Below are 19,080 nucleotides of genomic sequence, written 5' to 3' on the forward strand. Positions count from 1 at the left end.
GGCGAAGCGCTGTTGACGGAATGCTCGTGTAGCTCACATCGGGTCGCGGCGACGAGGGTCCGCTCGGGGGCGCTCGATGGTGGGCGCTCGCGGCGGTACTGGCTGCGCTCACCGAGGCTATTGAGGGTGGCGATTGCGAGGTGTATGATGGGTGAAAGTGGTAGCCGGAGCTCGGTCCACGTGGCCCGTGCGGGGTGGCGTGCGGGTACTGGGGGTACGGGGGGTAATGGCTTCCGCCGCCGCCGCCGCCGCCGCCGCCGCTAGGAAAGGCCGGCGATCCCAGGGCTAGGGACGTGTCGAGGGATGAGACTGGCGACTGAGGAAGCGATGGAGGGCTGCCGTGGTAGTGACCGTGTCCGTGTCCGTGACTGTGTCCGTGTCCGTAATGGCCGTGGCCGGGATGTGATCCGACGTACGAGGACCGGGATGGAGGGTTGGAGTAGTAGGGGGGCGAAGGGTGGTGGTGATGCGGGGAAGAGCTTAGAAGGACGGACTGCGGACGCGCCCTAGAGCTTGGGCCACTACTACCGCCGGATCCTTCGCTGCTCGCCACGCTGCGTGGAATGCTCGATAGAGGCGACGCAGAGCCGAAGTTGGTCCGGGCGTCGGAATGGGGGTACGCGCTCGATGTGGGGCTGCGGTTTGTGGGTTGGCCGTGTCGTTGGTTGGAGCTGAGTGAGAGTGACCTGCGCAGAGACGATAGCGACTGCATCGACATGCGCCAGCGGTCACGGTCAGACCTGTCCGACCTGTCGAAAAGGTCTCGGTCGAAAGATTCGTTCAGGTTGTGATGTGCGCTGTGCATGGGGCCGTGGTGTAGGGGAGTCCCGTCGACCGCGACGAGGAGGAGGGAGTTATGTGGTAGTGCGGCCGGCGGCCACGGTCGAGAAGAGATGGGAAGGCGGTGTCGAGCTGGCGATGGCGGATAGAGAGACCGTGAAAGTTGCTGGCTGTGATGTTTGTCGCTGTGGTAGTGACTATGAGGTTGAGCCCAGGAGCTGCCTCGCCGGTGTGAGCCTGGAGACTTGACGAGGTGTGCTGGGTGGGGTGGATGAGATGGGTACGGAGCGTACGGAGCAGTGTGGCGACGCTGGTGGCGGAGAATGTGGCGGTGGCTTGCGGCGTGTCTGGCGTTTCCGGGGTCACGCTTATCCAGAGAGCCCTCGAGACCCCTGAGACCGAGGCATTCGTTGCACGCACAGGCCTCATCGGCCTCTCCTTCAAGACCTTTTACCCATATTCCCTCGAGGGTCGTCGACCAGAGTGAAACCGTTGATGTGGTTGGGGTTGTTGGGTAAGAGTACGGGGCAGTGGGCGGCGGCGGTGGTGGAAGACGGTCCCATGCGTTGTCCTTGACGCGGTCGTAACTCAACCCCGACCCCGCATGCCCCACTTGCGGCTCCAGACCAGAGGCACGATCAACGTCACTGTCATCCAATGACTCCCATCTGTCATTACTCAGCGGGCATGCCGGCCATGCACTCACCCATGGTCGAGGCCCTCTGAGCCCTCTATTCCCTCCAGGCAGCCCTCCAAGTCCAAGCCGATCCAGACGTCCTCGTCACCCAGGGTGCAGCTTCCGGCTGGATACGTCGGGGACACTGGGCGCGAGTTGCACGGACTATGCGGCCAGTCGCAGCTCCCGGCTAATGAGCGTAAGATGTTCGCATCGAGGAGGGGCGGCTTGTCGCGGATACCTATACCGATCGAGCTCGGGCATGTGCTGGCGCTTGCACTTGAGCTTGTGCTAGTGCTTGGGCTTGTACCAGTGCTTGTCCTGTTTCCATCTGTGGATCTGGTGCCGGTACTGCAGTTGTCGCTGGCGTGGCTTGCGCCGCACGCATCTATGGGCGCATCGGGCCAAGCGTCGGACCTACCCGAGTCGGCGCCGCCGCAACTTGGGGAACGCGGCTGCGTTCGTGATGGACATGCGGTGGCGGCAGTGGGCATGACCGCCATTCCATGATCCATGAGGTGAAGTAGGAGTTTAACAGTGGCGGTTGTAGGTCAATTGCCGTTGCTCTGTCGTCTGCGGCTCGTCACCCTCGCTCCTTCTCCGCCCCCCCTCCTCCCCCGCCCCCACCCCCGACCAGTGCCGGTTCGCGACTCACACGCGCGAGATGTGTGGCGATGGCGTGGGAGGGCGCGTGCTCCGCCACCCGAAGCCTCACGATCACGAACTTGGAGGCCTGGAGGCCTGGAAGGGCGTCTGCGTCTGTCTTGTCAACGGTTCGCCGGAATCCCAGCGCTAGGGGGGCGGTGTAGTGGGAATAGGGCGGGGAAGCGGAGGGATCGATCCCTCCCATCTGGCCATCGACGTGAGTGTCGCTTCGTCTCTAGCGAGGACTGCGAGGAAGGGTAAATGCAGTGATTGGAGAGGCTGGCATGAGTTGTATCACCGCGTCCCCTGATGAGCGCCGACATGCACTTCAACAGCAGCAGCGACGGGGTAAGCTCGCTGACCTCGACATCTGTGAAGAGGTCCGAGCGCCGACGTGTGAAGGGAAGAGACAAGTTTGTGAGTTGGACAAAAGGTGAGAACGAGACCCTCGACGCCACTGTCGGGGCTCGGGGCTGGGGGCTGGGGGCTCGGGGGCGGGGGCGGATGCGGCCCTCGCGGCCCTGCTAGAGATTGGATCTGCGCTCGAGCACACAGATGGGATTGTATTGCGCCCACAGTTTCAATGAGGGTGAGTAGAGGGGCAGAAGAAAGGAAAAGTGAGGAGAGAGAGGCGCAGATGATGAAGTAATGAGAGATGATGGAAGAGATACGTGCAAGAGTGAATGATCCCAAGTTGCCCCCGGATCCCCGGACCAGCAACCGGGATCGGCAGATGCAGGTTGGATGACCTCATCCGATCACATTCACTGCTGCTAATCCCTACATGCAAATCAACAATACCCGTCCATGCCACCGTGCATTCCCTTCAGCGTCCATCATCCATCATCCATCACTTACCGCTCTCGTCGCGAGCCTAGGCTCTTCGTGTGATTCCATGCCAACGTGCCAAAACTGATGATCGTACGCACATGATCTCGATGCTCTTGGCCTCGTAGACGAGAGCCTTCCGACGGCCGACCGGTGTCTTGGTAGTTGGCGTGAAACCTGGTCAACAACCTTCAAAGCGCAGTCGTCACTTCGCTGATTGCTGATTGTTACAGTACGATGAGTAAAGGCCTGAAACGTGGGCAAAATAGGGCAGGCCTTGCCTACCCATTATCTCGTCCATGTCGTACGTTAGGGCAGCTCAACATACCGCGAGAGAGAGCTCGCCTGATCGTCTGGCACACCCCCAGCAAGCCCCTATCAGTCTTCTCAACATCCCAAGTCGACGATCGCCGGACCGCTCGTGCTACATACTGGGTGCCGCGGCGCCGCAGCTAAGATAGCGAAACAGTCTTTCAAAATGTGCAGGGCGCATATCGAGGGACAGCTCCTTCGCTTCGCTCGACCTGGACCAACACTCCACTTCCTCGCAGCAGTACGTCTCGTCTCACGCCCTACGCAGGCCTCGCTGATCAGACAGGCTCGAGAACTCAACGACAACACACCCACAGCTAGCCTCAACGCACCTCACCAAACACCGCAGTCATAACTCCCCACACCCATGCTAATGTTCCGTTTTGACTTTCATCTTTCCACTATGAAGTGATGACCCCGTGGTTACCCATCGCTTACTTCGACGAGTCCTCGAGAATCTTCTGGGCCTTGGCCTGGACATCTGCGATACCGCCGACCATGTAGAAAGCGGCCTCGGGGAGGGCGTCGTGCTTGCCGTCGAGGATCTCCTCGAAGGCAGTGACGGCGTCCTTCAGGGGGACGAGCGCACCCTGCATACCAGTGAACTGAAGTTAGCCTTTGGTCGCTGGGTATCCATGCGTGCAGTAGACTTACCGACTCGGCGACAGCGAAGGGCTGCGACATGAAACGCTGGATCTTACGGGCACGCTCGACGGTCTGGAGGTTAGCATGATCAAAAGGAACGGAAGCAAATTAAACCGGACTGGAACTTCTGAACGGCCAAAAAACAGGCACGATCAATCAGGCACCAGCCCGAGAGGAGTTGCCGATGTAGATACTCACAAGCTTGTCCTCCTCGGAAAGCTCGTCCATGCCGAGAATGGCAATGATGTCCTGGAGCGACTTGTAGGCCTGTCATGTCAGCATTGGCTGCTCAATATCAGGTTGTGGCTCACCTGGAGGATCTGCTGGGTGCGGGTAGCGACACGGTAGTGGCGCTCACCGACGACACGGGGGTCAAGCATACGCGACTTGGAGTCGAGGGGGTCGACGGCGGGGTAGATACCAAGCTCGGCAATCGAACGCGACAGCACAGTGGTGGCGTCCAAGTGGGCGAAGGTGGTGGCGGGCGCGGGGTCAGTCAAGTCGTCGGCGGGGACGTAGACGGCCTGGACCGAGGTAATGGAACCCTTCTTGGTGGTGGTAATACGCTCCTGCATACCACCCATGTCGGTGGCGAGGGTGGGCTGGTAACCGACGGCCGAGGGGATACGACCGAGAAGGGCAGACACCTCCGAACCGGCCTGGGTGAAGCGGAAAATGTTGTCGATGAAGAGAAGCACGTCCTGGCCCTCCTCGTCACGGAAGTACTCGGCGATGGTGAGGCCGGTAAGGGCGACACGGGCACGGGCTCCAGGGGGCTCGTTCATCTGGCCGAACACAAGGGCGACCTTGGACTCGCCCTCGAGGTTGATGACACCGGTCTCACGCATCTCGTGGTACAGGTCGTTACCCTCACGGGTACGCTCACCGACACCAGTGAAGACGGAGTAACCACCGTGGGCCTTGGCGATGTTGTTGATGAGCTCCTGAATAAGGACGGTCTTGCCGACACCGGCACCGCCGAAGAGACCAATCTTACCACCACGGGCGTAGGGGGCGAGGAGGTCGACGACCTTGATACCGGTCTCGAGAATCTCAGCCTCGGTCGACTGCTCAACGAAGCCGGGGGCGTCGGCGTGGATGGGGCGGGTGGAAACACCCTTGATCTCACCACGCTGGTCAATGGGCTGGCCGATGACGTTCATGATACGGCTGGAAAAGTGGTCAGCAAACTTGGTGTCTTGCATGCAGGCAGGCTCATGTGCCTGATAGGGTCACTCACCCAAGGGTCTGGGGGCCGACGGGAATGGTGATGGGGGCACCGGTGTCGACGACGGCCTGGCCACGGACAAGACCCTCGGTACCGTCCATGGCAATGCAGCGGACGGTGTTCTCACCGAGGTGCTGGGCAACCTCGAGAACGAGGCGGCCGCCCTCAGGCTTGGGCTGGCCCTCGGCGAACTGAACATCGAGAGCGTTGAGGATAGGGGGAAGGTCGTCGGACTCGAAGCTGACGTCGACGACGGCACCAATGACGGTCTTGATGGTGCCGGTGACGCCGGACGCGGGGGCAGCGTACGAGCGGGTGGCCTTGACTGCGACGGTGGTTAGTTACACGTTTCTTCTTTGCGTGATGTGCGAATGCTCCGAACTGGCCCGGGGTTGGGTTTTTCGGCCATTTTGGGGCTACGAAAAAGACAACTTGTACGCCCCGGGCGAGCCACAACCTGCTCGCGGATCTACGCGCGCGGTACAGTCGAGCGATGGGCATGTAGAGGAGAGAAAAGAAGAGCTACTTACCCTCCTTGGCAGCGACCTGGGGACGAGCCTGAGCCTGGAAGGCGGGGACAGCGACCTTGGCGGCAGTGGTGAAGAAAGCGGCGTTGGCGCGCGCGTTCTTGACCGCGGCGAGGCGGCGCGAGGCGAGGCGCTGAGCAGAACGGGTGACGAGGGTCATTTTGTCCCCAGCGAGTTTTGGAAAGAGTGAGGAGTGGAGAGGTGAATGAGATGAGGAGGTAGTCAAAGACGACGACGAGATGGGGACCGAGGGGGGGGGGAGTGGACGGGGGGGCGCTGGGGCGAGGGCTGGTGGGCGGGTGCGAGGGGAGGGGGGGGAAGGGCGGCTGCGGTTGGCGGGGGTTTGGCGGATTGGCGGGGAGAAGGCAGAGCCGAAGGGTTCCAGGGTGAGAGCAGTCGACCGCTGCATCTGGTTGGGTGCTCTATCGGGGCATCACGGACGGATTCCGTGGCGCCACAGCGGTGATATGGCAAAATGCCGAGCGGCTTAGGCGTCCCAACGCACCTCAAGCCAATTGAGATAGGCATGCCAAGGTGGAGCAGACAAGCGGACAAGAGCTGCAAGCTGACACGTGACACGTCCTGTACATCCACGTCGCGCGTCGCGACGCCGGCTTACGTACATGTATAATCAAGATGTGTGTCTGTGGCATTGCTATCTGGCGGAAAGCCGAGCTTCAGCAGCTGCACAACCGATGAGAGTCACGGCATTAGCACGCATTGCACCTTGTGCTCCAGAAATGTCATTGCCCTCCTCAGAAGAGAGGCAGGAACTAATTGCGCTGTCCTCCCAAGGACACGCGCCAACATCTGTTGATGCCGACTCGGTTGCCAGCAGTCTACAGACCGCTCGGACAGATTGACATAGCGAGAGTATGTGTCGTTGATGCCATAAGGCCGTTATTCCGCCCACAACGCTTCATAGAAATATTGAGCAGAGGGCAGATAGTGGTGGCTTTGAGTGATTTGTGTCGGCTACTTGGCTGACCTGGTTTGGAAGATATGAAGGTCTTTTATCAACCAACAACCAGAGTATAGAACAGCATGTTCGACCCAAGTACACTCTCATTCCAATCTCAAGGCACAAAGTAATGCGAGCCCGAAGAGGGGCTATTTACGATTAGATATTCACTTCTGGACGCCCTCCACTCCTGCCACGTGAGACCCATCTGCCCCAAGCCGTCAGGAACGTCCGCGACAAAGTCGCTGCCTCCTCGATATTTCGACCCATTCGGCCATCAAAGCTCCTTCCTCCACCACCACCACTCTCCTCCGCCCTCCGCACTCCGGCACCATGAACTTTGCCCGGCGGCTCTTGTCCTCCTCGGCGCGCGCGACCTCGAGCCTCGCTGCGGCCCCCGCTCCCGCCGCGGCCGAGGCCTCCGTCTCGGCCTCGGTGCCGCCGCTGCACGCCCGCCCCGCCGGCTTCCGCTCGCCCAAGAAGCGCGTCATTGAGATGGACCAGCTCCCAAAACCCATCTTGAAGGAGGTCGCGCGCGACCTCGAGCGCGCGAAGGCTGCGGCGCTGGAGCGCGCTGCCAAGCGCGGCGAGGAGTTTGACGGCGTCGTCATGGTCCAGAACCCGTTCTTGAGCTTCTGGAGGCCGTCGCCTGACCCGTGAGTTTGTTCTGGCGGGGCGGAGCTGTGTGCGATTGTGCGCATCAAACGCACGTCGCAATCAGCTAGCAGTAGCTCTCGCGCTCCATCCACGACTCTGCCATCCAATCGCTAACTGCAGCAACATGCGCGGCAAGTTCCTCTGGACCGGCGCATCAATCAATCGGCGCCACCAGAAGCTCCTGCTGCAGAAGTACCCGGCCGAGCTGCTGCCGCCGTCTGAAACCAACCCGATCCGGCACGCGCCGCCCATCGTGTGGAACGACGGCACCGTGATCACCTGGAAGGGCAGCTGGAAGGCCAAGGCCGAGACGTCGCTGTATGCCTCGCGCCGCTTGCAGGCCAACGGCACGTACTTCAAGGGGACCAAGGCGGAGCGTGACGCGCCGGTGAAGAAGGCTGAGCGTGAGGAGCGCATGGCCGGCATGGCTAAGCGCATCGAGGAGTTCCGCAAGGTGAGTAGTGGAAGGGAAGGTGTGGGAGGCGAATAGCACACGTGGCTGGGAGGAACAGAGCAGCGAATGCGCCTCGCTACGCATGCTTTGGGCGGCTGCGAGTGACATGCGCGCAGCTGCTTGCGGTAAGAGCCCGAGTTGATCTTTCTGGCCGAAAGAGCGGAGATGCACGAGCGGAGATGGCCACGGAGACGGAGAAGGAGGTAGCCACCGACACAGTCGCTAACACCAGTCCAAGAAGGGCACCAAGGTCATGGGGCGGAACGCTGTTCCCTTCTAGTTCTCTCGGCAGCATTGTACTCATGCATATCATCATTCCAAGGGGTGTGGTATTGGAGAATGGGCGTGGAGGTTTACTGGGTTATCTAGATCGGCGACAGGCAGCCTGCTCACACCACGCTGTTCTCTGCAGCTCTCTCTCTTCGATCCCTTCTCGCCTCTGCGGATCCGAACCGTCTGCATCTGAACAGCGCGATTGCATCTCATCTCCATGTCTCATGTCGTCGCCTTGACGTATGCATTGCTTCTACATGGCAACAACAACCCCACTCCGCCTCACGGAGAAATAGCCGAAACGCCGGGATGGAGGCACCGAGGAGAGTCGGCGGAGGTCGGGCTGCGAGATGGACCCAATCTGACTGGCCCTGGGGTGGAGTGGCCCTGGCTGCAGGCGAGCCTCTACGGTGGGACAGTGAAGCCGAGGTCTGCAGCCACAGTCTCCGTCTTCATCCTCAACCAGGTAAGTCGTGATCGCGAGCGCGCTTCCATCGTCAACCCGGGCTGACCTCCGTTTCCGTCTACACTCCCGCCCGTCTACTGCGCTGCCCACTCCTCCACTCTCCCCGCCCCCTGCCACTCGCCCCCGCGCTCCTCGCCATCCCGCCGTCCCCCGCCTCTTCATCTACAGAAACCGCATCACCACTCATCACCATGGTTCTGATCGGCGGACCCCTCGGCATCTCGTGAGCACCCCGCACTTCTCGTGGAATATATGCTGACCGTGTCCCTCTCCGTCTGCCTCTCGTCATGCTTTGTCTCATGCTCGTCCCTTGCGCTGCCGCTTTGCGCTCGTTCCGAATCCTTCACCTCACCTCACCTTGCCTTCCTTCCTCGACCAACGATGGCGCACTGCATCTGCTTTGCCGTCATTCCCTCCTTCGCATCTGCGCGGTCGTCTCCGCTGCCTCCCTGTCTGCCCCGCCGCCCATTCAACCATTCTACTGCGCGACGCCGCTCGACACATTTGCTCCCCCCCCCCCGGCCCTCTTAATGCAACAGCCTCGCCGGCACGCTCAAGCAGTACTCGGCGGGCCTGTACAACTCGCTGAAGCCGCTCGCGAACGCGTACGCGCGCGCCGCCGGCCACCGCAAGGTCGGCCTGCGGTACGACGACTTGATCATTGAGGAGCGCGTCGACGTCGAGAAGGTGCGCGCGTGCGTGACAAGACTGACAGCAGGCTCTCTCCCGCCTCCCCTCCAAGGAGGGCTACGACCGCGTGTACCGCATGCGCGTGGCGTTCCAGCAGGACCTGATGCGCCGCCCCCTCCCGAAGGAGGAGTGGCTCAAGGCCGAGGACGACGTGCGCTACCTCACCCCCTACATCCAGGAGGTTTCTGCCGAGGACGCCGAGCGCGCCAAGTGGGACTCGATCGAGGTCGAGCGCAAGGCCGTTTAATTAAAAGCCTAGCCTAGACGATGCAAAATGCTACGGACGTGGGAGATGGGAGGTGGAAGGTGGGGTTAGAGGAGGCGGCTCGACGATGGATGAGCGGTAGCTCGGACAGGGTAGCGGGTCTAGATGTGCATATTGTAGTCCTCTCCGCATCTACGCCTCCTCCTCGTCGTGGCTCAACGCAACTTTGTGTGGCGCCTCGGCACCGTAGTATATCCTCTGCGCAAGCACAGCCAGGTCCCAGCAGATCGTCATGATGCCGGTGACCTTGAACTGGAGCGGATTGTTGCGCACGAAGTAATACGCCGTCTTGAACGAATCTCCGAACAGCCACCCCGCGAGCGTGGAGCTGCGGAAGCCGTAGCAGCTCTTGCGCCGATAATTCGACAGGAACTGCGGAATCGGAAGTGTGGATTCTGCGTAAGCGTAAACCAACTGGACAACACACCGATGGAGAGGGCCACGAACCCCAGTCCGGCAATGTACCATTTGAAGCGGCCGAGAACAAAGTGCGTGATTGTCAGGAGGACGATCAGGCCGGCGAGGAACTCGAGGTACGATCCCAGGCGCGGCCACTGCCAGAACCCGAAGGGGCGGCGGGCGGGTGGCGCGGTGTCGGGCTCGAGCAGCTCGTCGGATTCGTCGCCGTCGCCGACCGCCACGCCTGGGCCGGCAGACGGCGTGTAGTACAGACAGATCCAGAGGAGGACGAGCTGGGAGACGATGAGGAGAAGAGACTGGATCAGGAGGGCTGGTGTTAATAGGGGGAAGGGGATATGGAGCCCGAAGGAGGTGAGAAAGGTTGGAGAGGAGATGAGGCGCGCGGAGACGCACCGAGCTCGAACCGCTCGCCGAGCCAGAAGAACACGCGGATGATGTTCGCAATGATGACTACGCCGCAGACGTCCTTCGAGAAACCGGACGAGTCACTGCGGTCAGCTCGGCCAGGGTGGGGCGGACCGTTTCCGGATAATGCTGTACGCTTGGTCGACGTAAACGAGCGGCGGGCTGGAGTCAACGCGTAGGGCACCTCCGGCTTACCCCACGGCCATGCCGACGGACGCTAGCGTCCCAACGATACCCATGATGGCAGAGATGGGGATGGAGCAACAGACAAGATGGCGATGGACGACGCGACATGGACGAGAGATGAGGGCCCCGCACAGATCCCGAATTTGCCACACGAGTGTCACCGCGATCCAGTGACGACAGGCGTAAAGTGTACCTCGTCTACTCCATCTCCGCTCCTCCTCTCCTCGATCTTCCGCTCTCTCGCAGCTCACAACCTACCCCCACGCATTCACGAGTATGGCATCCCAAGTCCCGCCCTCGACGAAGCCAACGCCCGACGCGTTCAAGCCCCTGCCCCCCGCCGCGGACCTGTACGAGCCCGAAGACTACCGCCTCACCTTCCAGGAGCACAAGAGCCACACGGGCGCGAGCAAGGTGAGAGAGGGGAAGGCCGGGCTGATGGCAGTTCAAGGATCCCTGCGCAAAGGCGAGCAAGGCGAGCCTCCAGTGTCTCGAGCAGACGCGGTATAACCGCGGCGAGTGTTACGAGTACTTCAAGGCGTACCGGGGTGAGTGCGACTGGCTTGACGGCGGCCGCCGGCGTCGGCCTGGTGTGCACCTGGTGGCGGCCGAAATCGCCGCTGGTTCCCACTTCCGCTGACTGCAGAATGCAAGAAACGGTGGGTCGAGCAGCGCAAGGCGGACAACGCTGGCGTTCCGCGACCACAGTCGAGCTAGCTGCGCACCCCGATCTTCTGCACACATAGCCTCTCAACCCCGTCACCGTAGCCTGCATGCACCCCGCCTCACCGATCACCGAGCCTGTATGCACCCTTCACACTGTACAACATGATGGACCAGCCAAACCTACTCGAGCTTCTCGAGGTAGTCGAGGCGATCGAGCACGACCTGTTTGCTCGTCTCCTCGATCTCGCCTGCAAGGAACACCTCGTCGAGAATAGCGTACACTTTGTAGAACGAGAAGACGAGGTCGAGCTCGCACACATTCTGGAAGAAGGCGTCTGGGGTGAGCAGAGCACGGAGAAGCACGTACCGAGCACCTCCACGAACAGGTGGATCGCCTCGAGGTACGCAAGCTCGTTGTCGTTCGAGTCAACGCAGACGCAGAAGAAGAGACCGGCGTAGCGGCGGTACACGATCTTGTCGTTGCGGAACTGCGGTTAGGTGTGAAGCGACGGTAGCGCACCTCGACAAAGTTGGACTGGTATTTCTGGTCGCGCGGCGCGATCAGTCGGTGGACCTCGCCGCGTAGCCGGACCTGGAGTGAGCGGAGAGCTGAGGAGGATGAAGGCAGACAGGCGCTGCATAAGGTTGAGAGGGCGTTCAGCAGTCCGCGTACAGCTCTTGCAGCCCCCAGTGTCACCCGTACCCACCTTCTCATCATCGTCGTAGGGTGCATACCACTTTGACAGCCGCGTCTTCCCTTGACGGTTCTGCAGTCAGCATTGGCGCGGCGTCGGCTCGGATGTGCACTAGCTCCGGCAGAGCATACCTGTACCAGAATAAACTTGATCATCTCAAGATGAGCAAGGTGGGAGGGAGTCGGGGGATGGATCGAGGTCGAGGTCGAGAGGAAGGGAGACGGAGTTGGCGGTGCTCGTCGCAGACAGGGAGGGGAGGAGGCAGGCTTGCGACTCTGCGGCCTCGCTGGGTATCTGATGCGCCGTCAACGTCGAGGATAGAGTTAGCGAGATGGAGATGAGGAGACAGCGAGAGATGATCGCGGATTGACAAGCTCAGTCGTGATGGTGACGAGGTGCGGTTTCAGGGCATGTCGTGCCTCGGCCGTACCCGTCCACCGGCCACCTCTACATTGACCCGCCTACAATCTTTCTCTTTCATCCACATCATGGCCCAGTACGACGCACTCGCGACAGACGATCGCCCACCCTCACGCGGGGAGGGCGTCGGTCTCCGCTCTCCCGAGCCAGACGAGCACGCGTACCCGCCCGCAGCGCACTACAGCGCGCGCGCGAGCCTCGACACCGTCGGGAGCGGGAGCGACATCGTATATCGCGACCAGCTGGACCAAGATCCGTTCGACGAGAAGAGCGGCGAGGCCCAGCGGTACAGCGCGAGATACGCCGAGGACGAGGAGCAGGGGTTTACCGTTGAGCCGAGTCGCGTGAGTTGGCCTGCCCTGCCCACCTATAAGAGCGCTGACACCAGATCCGGCCGCGCCGGAAGTCGCGCAGCATCCTCGCGGTGCTCGTATTTATCGTCGTCGGCGCAGCAGCGATCGGTATCCTCGCCGGTACATGGTACTCTGGGCCTGTCACCGTCGCCAAGGCCGGTCACAAGCACATGACTATGGACCACCTGTTCAACGGCACCTTCAATGCCAACTGGGTGCAGCGGAACTGGGTGCATGAGGCCGAGGACGGGACGTACTCGACCACCGACCCCCGGGGAAACATCGTGCTCGCGTCCGCGACTGACCCGAACAACACCAGCATCCTCGTCGAGGCCAAGGACATCGTCGACCCGCGCTCGGGGAACACGCTGTACTGGCAGAGCTGGAAGCTGTCCGCGGATATGAAGTACGTGCTCTTCAGCACCGACTACGTCAAGCAGTGGCGCCACAGCTCGCACAGCAACTTCTGGGTGCACCGTCTGGCGGACCACAAGACGTTTGCGCTGCATGAGCCCAGCATCCCGCCCTCAATTGCGTACGCCGAGTGGTCGCCTGTGTCGCACTCGATCGCCTATGTCTCCGGCAACGACCTGTACGTCGTGGCGGCTACTGAGCTGGACCAGGGCGCCGAGAACATCACCGCCGTCCGCGTCACCGACGACGGGAGCAAGGTCGTTTTCAACGGCGTCCCGGACTGGGTGTATGAGGAGGAGGTGTTTTCGACCGACAGCGCGCTGTGGTGGTCCCCCGACGCACATGCCGTCGCGTACCTCCGCTCCAACGAGACCGAGGTCAAGGAGTACACGTACCCGGTGTACAACCCGACCAACGAGGCCGAGACGGTGAACCCGTACACGAGCGAGGTGGTCATGCGCTACCCGAAGCCGGGGACGCCGCTCCCGCACGTCTCTGTGCACACTTTCGACTTGACACGGTATTTCAACGCTGCTGCGGCGACGCTGGGCGACAAGCGGCTGGAAGCGGCAAAGCAGACGCTGCACTGGCCCGGGCAGCTGCCGCCAGGCGACGGTATCGTCGTTGAGGTCTCGTGGGTCGGCAACGATGCGCTGCTCGTCAAGGAGATTGACCGCGCTGCCCGGAATGGCCAGGTGGTTGTGTTCCAGGGCGGGCAGGTCGAGGGTAAGACTGTGCGCAAGCTCGGCAAGGACGGCGAGGAGGGTGACAACGGCTGGATCGACCACGGCCAAAATCTTATCGCGATCCACGAAACTGGCGGGACCGTGTCGGGATATCTTGACATTGTGCCCAACAAGAAGGGGTGGAACCACATTGCATTCTTCCATCCCGTCGATGCGACCGATCCCATCTGGCTGACCGACGGCGAGTGGGAGGTTACACGGATCAACGGTGTCAACGAAGAGCAGGGCATCGTGTTCTTCACGGCTGCCAACCCCTCGATCGACCGGCACATCTACAGTGTTGAGCTGCCGGACGCGGCGTCGATAGCCGACTTCAAGCCATCAATCAAGGCGCTCACAGACACCAACAAGCCAGGATACTACGCCGCCTCGTTCTCCGCACAGGCTGGCTTTTACCTGCTCTCATACGAGGGCCCACTGGTGCCGTGGCAGCGGCTGATCGAGGTGCGCGAGGGCGGTATCGACGAGCTTCTCGAGGACAATGCGGCGCTGAACGCGACGCTCGCCGAGTTCCATCGCCCGATCGTGAACCGTGGCACGCTGATGAGCGACGGTTTTGAGCTGAACACGGTGGAGATCCTGCCTCCGAACGTCGACACCTCTGGCCGGAAGAAGTACCCGGTTCTGATCGAGGTGTACGGCGGGCCGTACTCGCAGAAGGTGTCCAACATGTTTGGGCGCGACTGGCACCACTTCCTGGCCTGCGAGCAAAAGTATGTGATCGTCAAAGTCGACGGGCGCGGCACGGGCTTCAAGGGCCGCGCGTTGCGCAACCCGATCATGGACGACCTCGGGCGCCTCGAGGCGCTGGACCAGGCTGCGCTGGCCCGCGACATCGTCAAGCGCAAGTACATTGACCGGGAGCGGGTGGGTATCTGGGGCTGGAGCTACGGTGGGTACACGACGCTCAAGACGCTCGAAGCCAGCCCGGACCTGTTTACCCTCGGCATGGCCGTCGCGCCGGTCACGGACTGGCGGTACTACGACGCAATCTACACGGAGCGGTACATGAACACGCCCGAGGCGAATCCGGACGGCTACGCCGCGAGCCGCGTGCACAACCTCACGAACTTTGACGGCAAGGACCTGCTGATTGCGCATGGGAGCGGCGACGACAATGTGCACTTTGCGAATACGGCGAGCTTGGTCGACCGCCTCACGCAGGCGGGCGTGCGCGGATGGCGCATGCGCATGTTCACCGACTCGGACCACGGCATCCGCACGCGCGGCGCGTACCGCGAGCTGTATGAGTGGATGACGGCGTTCTTGCACGAGAAGTGGGACAAGGGGGGCAAGGTCAAGCACTGAGCACGGCGGAGTGGGGAGGTAGAGGGCGTATTGCCGGCTAGATCCTAGATGCATGTTGTACGGACTGACGCACGTACAGTACGTGGACGACGGGGAGCGCGGGTCACGCCAGGCTCGGGTGTGGCCGATGAGGCCGAGCTGGAACGCCCGTCGGCACTTGGACGTATGTAAATCTCGGCACTTGTCTGTGAAGATGGCGGGAACGACCCGAAGCACTTGGGCGTCATCGGACGGGCAACCGACACGGTGGGATAGTCTTTCGAGCGACGAAACGACGACTCTGCATCTTATCATCGCCCACGTGCTTTGGCGGTGACGACGTCGAGACGTACCAAGACGTCGCAATGCCAACGTAACGCGATTCCAGTGCCTGCCCGAAAGAGTGCGGACATTGCGAGCATCCCTATGCCGTAACTCACGTGACGCTGCCTGCAGGCGTAATGAGTGCCCAAACAGAACGGGCAGCGTGACGTCTCGCCTGGGCTTGCCTCGCCTCGAGCATGGAGCACGAGCAAGAGCATGAGCATGAGCATGAGCATGCGCATGGAAGCAAGCGCACGAGTGCCGCGGGTGCATGACAAGCTTTGGATTATGAGGAACGGATCGACAGGACGGTGGTGTAAGCCGAGAAGTGCGGAGCGTGTAGAGCGGCGAGAGCAGAGATGTATTATTACACGCGCCGTCGGCCGACGCGTGCACGCTGCATGCAGCGCAGCATGAATGGAGTGAAACATGGCCGTGGTGGCTGAGACAGGCAGACCTGCCAGAGCAGCGGGCAGAGAGAAACGTCGGGACGAGAGATGGTATGCACGCTGGAATGTCCCTGGAGGCGTTACGAGAGCATGTCGGCGCACGACTCTGAGACCTCGAGGCCTCAAGGCTCGACACATGCAGAACTCAGCAAGGCGAGGAGTACGCACGTCGACGCCGACGCCTCCATCCCTCTCCTCCCCACTGCCTTTGCATGTCACGGTGTGCAGGATGCAATGCAGGCTACTGGTTGTAGTTTGCTCGAGGTGACTTGGTTGACTTTACATCTTCACGATCTGTTTCAGTCTGCAAGAGAGACGTGGCTGAACGCCTTCGTCAGCCTCAGCCAGGTCTGAGCCATCGCACGACCCCCTCTCACACACCTCGACGACATCCACCGACGACCTTGACGCACGACCTCACGATCACGACTTGACGTTCTCCATCGCTTGCATCGCTTGTCACATCTCGCAGCGCGCGCACATCGCAGTCGCCCGCATTCCAAGCTTGGACTGAATCAGCTGCGCACGTTCATACCGAGCAGACCATACCTCACCCCTTGGTTGCAACCACGGTTCATCTTGCTCAACACTTGACACAGCGCACAGGCCACTGCACCCTCCTCCCTCTCAAGCACTGCAAGCACTGGAACATCGACATCCCCAGATCTCCCTCTCTTGTTCGCTGGAAGCCGTTTAACAGCGCTGGTCGGCCTGACAGAGGACTGAATCGAGCGCCACGAAACCCTCGCGCCCTGCATTTCTATTTCCTTCCCCCTGCGTGTCCTTGCTCGCTCCTCCTCCCTCAACGCCTCGACATTGCTCTCTCTCTCTCTCGCTTTCTGCAAGCAGGCGAAACAACGCCGCGCCGCTGCACCTGCGCAGCATGAGGCCCGAGCTATTCGAGCCATTCGAGCCACAGGCAAAGGCCGCCCCGCCGCCCCGACCCCCACGGAGGCGAGGGCCACGGGGTCCGAGCCAGGCTCAGTGGGCGCCTGATGGATGCAGATCAACCCTCATCCACGTCCACCATCAACTCTGTGCGTCCTCTGGCTCTGCGTCCTTGCCCGGCATGTCGCCAGCATCAACCCCCTCGTCCTCGGGCGACTTTCAACTCGAGACACCCTCCGTTGGGTCTTTTGACTCAATCCACGGCTCGTGCGACGTAAGTTTGCGGTGAGGCTACGTGCTGGCTGCATGGTACAAGAAGCGGTCCATGCCCAGCAGCAGCGTTACCTCTTGCGCTTTTGCACGCACATCTCACACCAGAACCTCGCCATGCCCGTCCTCCCCCCGCTAATGTTGCACGACCGCGCCCTCGCCCTCGCCGCTGCCGCGCGGCATCAAGGCCTTGATCATCTTCTTCCGAAGCGCGTGCAGCACACACATACGCGATCGCTCTCCCGAAGTCGCCTGCCTGTGCCCTTTCCTCTGCCCTCGCATTCAATGTCAGAAGCAGACGCAGAAGCAGAAGCAGAAGCAGGGCTGCAATTGCAGGATGGTGTAGGTTCTGCTCGCCCTGCCGTGGCGGCCGTGTTCGCATCGCCAAGCAACCAAGAGTCAAGGGCGTCGGGTGGCAACAACCAAGCTCCACACCTCGCTAAATTCTCTATCGACATCCATCCTGGTTTGCGATGGAGAGAGGGCGACAGTGACCTCGCTTTGCTCACGTCCATGCCCTCGCCCTCATCCTCGTCCACGCCCTCTTACCACCCCGCACGCACGCCCGAGCCCGAGCCCGACATGAACAACGCGGTGCCTCGCGCAGGGACTTCGCTCCGGCGAACAAGATCAAGCGCTGGCCGGCCCGAGCGTGCGCAACACCCCCAGCCGCCACTCCCACATCTTCCATCTGGTAGTGCATATGGCGTCCCTCCTTGCCCTCCCTGCACTCCTTGTGCTCCTTGCCATTGCTCGCGCTCGCGCCGCCCCGCCTCACCCCCCTTGCTCATGTCCATGTCCAAGCCCATGCCGCCCATCCCCTCCATGCCCCCCACAGACCCCCTCGAGCGGGATAACGAGCTCGCCATCGCCTGCGCCGCACAAGTAGCAGTGCGCCGTCGCGTTGTCTCTGTCCCAAAGTCCCCCCAACCCGCCCTGCATCCTTGGCAGTCCTGGCCTCGCGAGAAGCATCGTCGCTCCACTTCGCTTGGAGGCGACCAGGTCTTCACTCCGCCCACTCCCCTCACTCACTCCCACCCCCACCCCCACTCCCACTCCCGCACCATGTCCCAGCGCGCTCCCCAACCGCGCCTGCGCACCGCTCCAAAGCTACCGAAGCCCATGCCGTTCCATATCCCCCGCCGCGCCCCTCCCCCACCGCCCATAGTCGTTCCCCTCAACGCGAATGCCAAACGTGTGCGATCGCCTCCTCCCCCTCCTTCTCAGTCATCGCCCCCTCCGCCGCCAAAGGCGCTTCCCGCGCTTCCCACTCTCCCCCTGCCGCCCCTCGCCAGGCCGCCGCCAACAAGGAGTCTGCCGCCCCCGCCTCCAGGCCCGCCGCCGAAGAGCGCCCTCCCTCCCCTTCCTCTCGAGCTCCCGCCCATCCCTCCACTGCGGAAGATGGTGATGCCTGCGCTCTTCTCCCCGGCGATCCCAGAACCCCTAGGGCCCGCACCCTCGGCGCCCTCCTCCTCCTCGGCATCGAACTCTTCCCGCCGCTCTGCAGCTTTGGGTCCCGACTCCGCGTATGCGCGCTACCGCGCACGCTCGCGCGCCAAGACGCTAGCCTCGTCCTTCCCGACCGCCTGCGAGCCGGTCGAGGCAGCCCACGCAGCCAACGGCGAAGAGACGCTGGCCGAGGCCATCGCAGCGATCCGCGAAGCCGAGGAATGGGATTGGCCCATCCCCCCGCTCGTCCGCCGCCCGTCCAAGCCGGCAGACATGTCGCCGCGCAAGCTCCAGCCGCTCACCATGCCGACGCTGCCGTTGCCGATGCCGACATCACCGCCGTTGCCCGTGCCCATTCCAGGCGCTGAGCGCGTGGAAGAGCTGCGCCGCGTCAAGTCCTGCGCCCCCGACTTTGACGGCTACTCGATGCATCCCTTCGCGGCGGCGCGACAGACGTACGCACCCCGCGCGCGTCGCGGGAGCACAGCGAGTCTCGCGGCACAGCACAGCGGGAGCTCGTTGGGCAGCGACGGGCCGCGCACGCCCGACGAGTGTCCTTCCCCCCCTCAGTTCGCGCTCGTGCGCGGCCCCTCCGGCCTCATCGTCAAGCCGATCGGGCCGCAAGTAGAGCGCCCGGCGCGGCGGTACGGCACTCCCTTCTAGTCTCCTCTTTGCGTTGTGTGCTTCTGGCTTCGATTCCG

At 62.0% G+C, this 19,080-nt stretch overlaps 9 protein-coding genes across 9 annotated transcripts; 5 read left to right on the plus strand and 4 right to left on the minus strand.

Annotated features, from left to right (window-relative positions):
• Positions 1-3,675: 3,675 nt before the first annotated feature.
• On the minus strand, positions 3,676-5,801 carry COLE_01328 (uncharacterized protein; the record flags this gene model as incomplete). Its single annotated transcript, XM_018425879.2, has 6 exons — positions 3,676-3,846; positions 3,896-3,958; positions 4,085-4,153; positions 4,198-5,056; positions 5,127-5,439; positions 5,645-5,801. 6 exons carry the CDS (start codon positions 5,799-5,801, stop codon positions 3,676-3,678), a joined length of 1,632 nt encoding a protein of 543 aa, XP_018282989.1.
• A 1,134-nt stretch (positions 5,802-6,935) lies between these two features.
• Positions 6,936-7,993, plus strand: COLE_01329 (uncharacterized protein; the record flags this gene model as incomplete). Its single annotated transcript, XM_018421676.2, has 3 exons — positions 6,936-7,258; positions 7,380-7,713; positions 7,946-7,993. 3 exons carry the CDS (start codon positions 6,936-6,938, stop codon positions 7,991-7,993), a joined length of 705 nt encoding a protein of 234 aa, XP_018282988.1.
• Positions 7,994-8,643: 650 nt separating this feature from the next.
• Positions 8,644-9,389, plus strand: COLE_01330 (uncharacterized protein; the record flags this gene model as incomplete). The annotated part of the gene is made up of 3 exons (XM_018421675.2): positions 8,644-8,675; positions 8,992-9,139; positions 9,171-9,389. 3 exons carry the CDS (start codon positions 8,644-8,646, stop codon positions 9,387-9,389), a joined length of 399 nt encoding a protein of 132 aa, XP_018282987.1.
• Positions 9,390-9,539: 150 nt separating this feature from the next.
• On the minus strand, positions 9,540-10,471 carry COLE_01331 (uncharacterized protein; the record flags this gene model as incomplete). The annotated part of the gene is made up of 5 exons (XM_018421674.2): positions 9,540-9,802; positions 9,835-10,137; positions 10,221-10,315; positions 10,347-10,394; positions 10,428-10,471. The coding sequence occupies 5 exons, from the start codon at positions 10,469-10,471 to the stop codon at positions 9,540-9,542; spliced, it is 753 nt and encodes a 250-aa protein (XP_018282986.1).
• Positions 10,472-10,694: 223 nt separating this feature from the next.
• COLE_01332 (uncharacterized protein) lies at positions 10,695-11,135 on the plus strand (the record flags this gene model as incomplete). Its single annotated transcript, XM_018420114.1, has 3 exons — positions 10,695-10,832; positions 10,864-10,966; positions 11,065-11,135. 3 exons carry the CDS (start codon positions 10,695-10,697, stop codon positions 11,133-11,135), a joined length of 312 nt encoding a protein of 103 aa, XP_018282985.1.
• Positions 11,136-11,264: 129 nt separating this feature from the next.
• On the minus strand, positions 11,265-11,934 carry COLE_01333 (uncharacterized protein; the record flags this gene model as incomplete). The annotated part of the gene is made up of 5 exons (XM_018425682.2): positions 11,265-11,419; positions 11,452-11,572; positions 11,605-11,676; positions 11,792-11,851; positions 11,911-11,934. 5 exons carry the CDS (start codon positions 11,932-11,934, stop codon positions 11,265-11,267), a joined length of 432 nt encoding a protein of 143 aa, XP_018282984.1.
• A 333-nt stretch (positions 11,935-12,267) lies between these two features.
• COLE_01334 (uncharacterized protein) lies at positions 12,268-15,020 on the plus strand (the record flags this gene model as incomplete). Its single annotated transcript, XM_018421066.2, has 2 exons — positions 12,268-12,543; positions 12,588-15,020. The coding sequence occupies 2 exons, from the start codon at positions 12,268-12,270 to the stop codon at positions 15,018-15,020; spliced, it is 2,709 nt and encodes a 902-aa protein (XP_018282983.1).
• Positions 15,021-15,310: 290 nt separating this feature from the next.
• Positions 15,311-15,910, minus strand: COLE_01335 (uncharacterized protein; the record flags this gene model as incomplete). The annotated part of the gene is made up of 1 exon (XM_018427132.2): positions 15,311-15,910. The coding sequence occupies one exon, from the start codon at positions 15,908-15,910 to the stop codon at positions 15,311-15,313; it is 600 nt and encodes a 199-aa protein (XP_018282982.1).
• A 745-nt stretch (positions 15,911-16,655) lies between these two features.
• COLE_01336 (uncharacterized protein) lies at positions 16,656-19,042 on the plus strand (the record flags this gene model as incomplete). The annotated part of the gene is made up of 2 exons (XM_018421673.2): positions 16,656-16,934; positions 17,039-19,042. The coding sequence occupies 2 exons, from the start codon at positions 16,656-16,658 to the stop codon at positions 19,040-19,042; spliced, it is 2,283 nt and encodes a 760-aa protein (XP_018282981.1).
• Positions 19,043-19,080: the final 38 nt, after the last annotated feature.

This window comes from Cutaneotrichosporon oleaginosum (assembly GCF_008065305.1).
Source record: "Cutaneotrichosporon oleaginosum strain ATCC 20508 chromosome Unknown ATCC20508_contig01, whole genome shotgun sequence".
In the NCBI taxonomy this organism is placed as follows: Eukaryota; Fungi; Basidiomycota; class Tremellomycetes; order Trichosporonales; family Trichosporonaceae; genus Cutaneotrichosporon; species Cutaneotrichosporon oleaginosum.